General features: G+C 63.0%; 1 protein-coding gene across 1 annotated transcript in view; it reads left to right on the top strand.

Annotated features, from left to right (window-relative positions):
- Positions 1-2,290, top strand: part of LOC144947976 (keratin, type 1 cytoskeletal 11-like) — a 15,412-nt gene extending 13,122 nt beyond the window's left edge. Inside the window, 1 exon segment of the mRNA XM_078877406.1 lies at positions 2,198-2,290. Coding sequence (XP_078733532.1) covers positions 2,198-2,290 — 93 coding nt within the window.
- The last annotated feature ends 312 nt before the right edge of the window (positions 2,291-2,602 follow it).

The raw sequence follows: 2,602 nt of genomic DNA, 5'->3' as shown, positions 1-2,602 counted from the left end.
ATGAGTCTCTGCGGGTCTCTGTGTATCTCTGTGAGTTTCTGTGAGGCTCTGTGAGTCTCTGGGTTTCTCTATGAATCTCTGTGGGTCTAATGCTGATGATGATGCAAATGCTGATGATGATGCTGATGATGATGCTGCTGATGATGGTGGTGATGATGCTGATAATGATGCTGCTGATGATGGTGGTGATGATGCTGATGATGATGCTGCTGATGATGATGCTGGTGATGATGCTGATGATGATGCTGCTGATGATGGTGGTGATGATGCTGATTATGATGCTGCTGATGATGGTGATGATGATGCTGATGCTGGTGATGATGCTGATGATGCTGCTGATTATGATGATGCTGATGCTGATGCTGCTGATGATGATGATGCTGACACCACCACCTCACCCCGTGTCCCCTTGTAGCCAACAAAACCCTGGCGTGGCTGCAGTCCGTCAGGAGAGCAGTGAGTGTCACAGCGTCACCCCAACCCTGAGCCTCACACACTCACAGACTCCCCCCCTCTCCTCCCCCTCTCCACCCCCCTACCCTCCCCCCCTTTCCCCCCCCTCCCCTCACCCTCTCCTCCCCCCTCCCCTTCCCCTCTCCTCCCCCTCCCCCTCTCCTCCCCCCTCTCCTCCCCCCCCTCCCACCTCTCCCCCCTCCCCCTCTCCTCCCCCTCTCCTCCCCCCTCCCCCCCCTCTCTCCCCTCTCTCCCCCCTCTCCCCCCTCTCCCCCCCCTCCTCCCCCCTCCCCCCCCTCTCTCCCCCTCTCCCCCCTCTCCCCCCTCCCCCTCCCCTCACCCTCTCCTCCCCCTCTCCCTCGTCTCCCCCTCTCCCCCCGCTCTCTCCCCCCTCTCCCCCCCCTTCCCCTCCCCCTCTCCTCTCCTCCCCTCCCTCCACTTTGCATCGTTCATCATTTTTTTTCCAATGTTTTGCTTTCTGTAAACGCCCCCCTCCCACCCCTTTTTAAATGAAAGTTTTGACAAAACATTTCACGCTCCCCCCTCCCCCTCTCCTCCCCCCACTCCTCCCCCTCCCCCTCTCCCCCCCTCTCTCCTCCCCTCCCCCTCTCCTCCCCCCCCCCCCTCCCCTCCCCCCTCCCCTCCCCCCTCCCCTCCCCCCTCCCCTCCCCCTCTCCTCCCCCCCCTCTCTCCCCCCTCCCCCCCCTCTCTCCCCCCTCTCCCCCCCCTCCCCTCCCCCCCCTCTCTCCCCCCTCCCCCCCCTCTCTCCCCCCTCTCCCCCCCCTCCCCTCCCCCCCCTCTCTCCCCCCTCCCCCCCCTCTCTCCCCCCTCTCCTCCCCCCCCTCCCACCTCTCCCCCCTCCCCCTCTCCTCCCCCTCTCCTCCCCCCTCCCCCCCCTCTCTCCCCTCTCTCCCCCCTCTCCCCCCTCTCCCCCCCCCTCCTCCCCCCTCCCCCCCCTCTCTCCCCCTCTCCCCCCTCTCCCCCCTCCCCCTCCCCTCACCCTCTCCTCCCCCTCTCCCTCGTCTCCCCCCTCTCCCCCCGCTCTCTCCCCCCTCTCCCCCCCCTTCCCCTCCCCCTCTCCTCTCCTCCCCTCCCCTCCACTTTGCATCGTTCATCATTTTTTTTTCCAATGTTTTGCTTTCTGTAAACGCCCCCCTCCCACCCCTTTTTAAATGAAGTTTTGACAAAACATTTCACGCTCCCCCCTCCCCCTCTCCTCCCCCCACTCCTCCCCCTCCCCCTCTCCCCCCTCTCTCCTCCCCTCCCCCTCTCCTCCCCCCCCTCCCCTCCCCCCTCCCCCCTCCCCTCCCCCCTCCCCTCCCCCCTCCCCTCCCCCTCTCCTCCCCCCCCTCTCTCCCCCCTCCCCCCCCTCTCTCCCCCCTCTCCCCCCCCTCCCCTCCCCCCCCTCTCTCCCCCCTCCCCCCCCTCTCTCCCCCCTCTCCCCCCCCTCCCCTCCCCCCCCTCTCTCCCCCCTCCCCCCCCTCTCTCCCCCCTCTCCCCCCCCTCTCCTCCCCCCCTCTCTCCCCCCTCCCCCCCCTCTCTCCCCCCTCTCCCCCCCCTCCCCTCCCCCCCTCTCCTCTCCTCCCCTCCCCTCCGCTTTGCATCGTTCATCATTTTTATTTATTTTTTTCCAATGTTTTGCTTTATGTAAACGCCCCCCTCCCTCCCACCCCTTTTTAAATGAAAGTTTTGACAAAACATTTCTCCCCCCCCCTCTCTCTCTCCCCCCCCCCAAGGCGAGAAGCGTAAGAAGACGGTGATCATCACCCAGACCATCATCGATGGGCAGGTCGTGCAAGAGAGCCAGGAGGTCTCCGAGAAGACCTTCCCAGCCTAGAGGCGGAGACATCACAGCCCTGAACCACACCCTCCATCACTACATCACTACATCACAGCCCTGAACCACACCCTCAACCCTCCATCACTACATCACTACATCACTCATTCACTCCATCACTACATCACTCATTTACCCTATCACTACATCACTCACTACATCACAGCCCTGAACCACACCATCCATCACTACATCACTACATCACTCACTACATCACAGCCCTGAACCACACCATCCATCACTACATCACTACATCACTCACTACATCACAGCCCTGAACCACACCATCCATCACTACATCACTACATCACT

The sequence above is a fragment of the Lampetra fluviatilis genome, chromosome 48 (assembly GCF_964198595.1).
Source record: "Lampetra fluviatilis chromosome 48, kcLamFluv1.1, whole genome shotgun sequence".
NCBI lineage: Eukaryota > Metazoa > Chordata > Hyperoartia > Petromyzontiformes > Petromyzontidae > Lampetra > Lampetra fluviatilis.
This window is presented reverse-complemented; position numbering and strand designations above follow the sequence as displayed.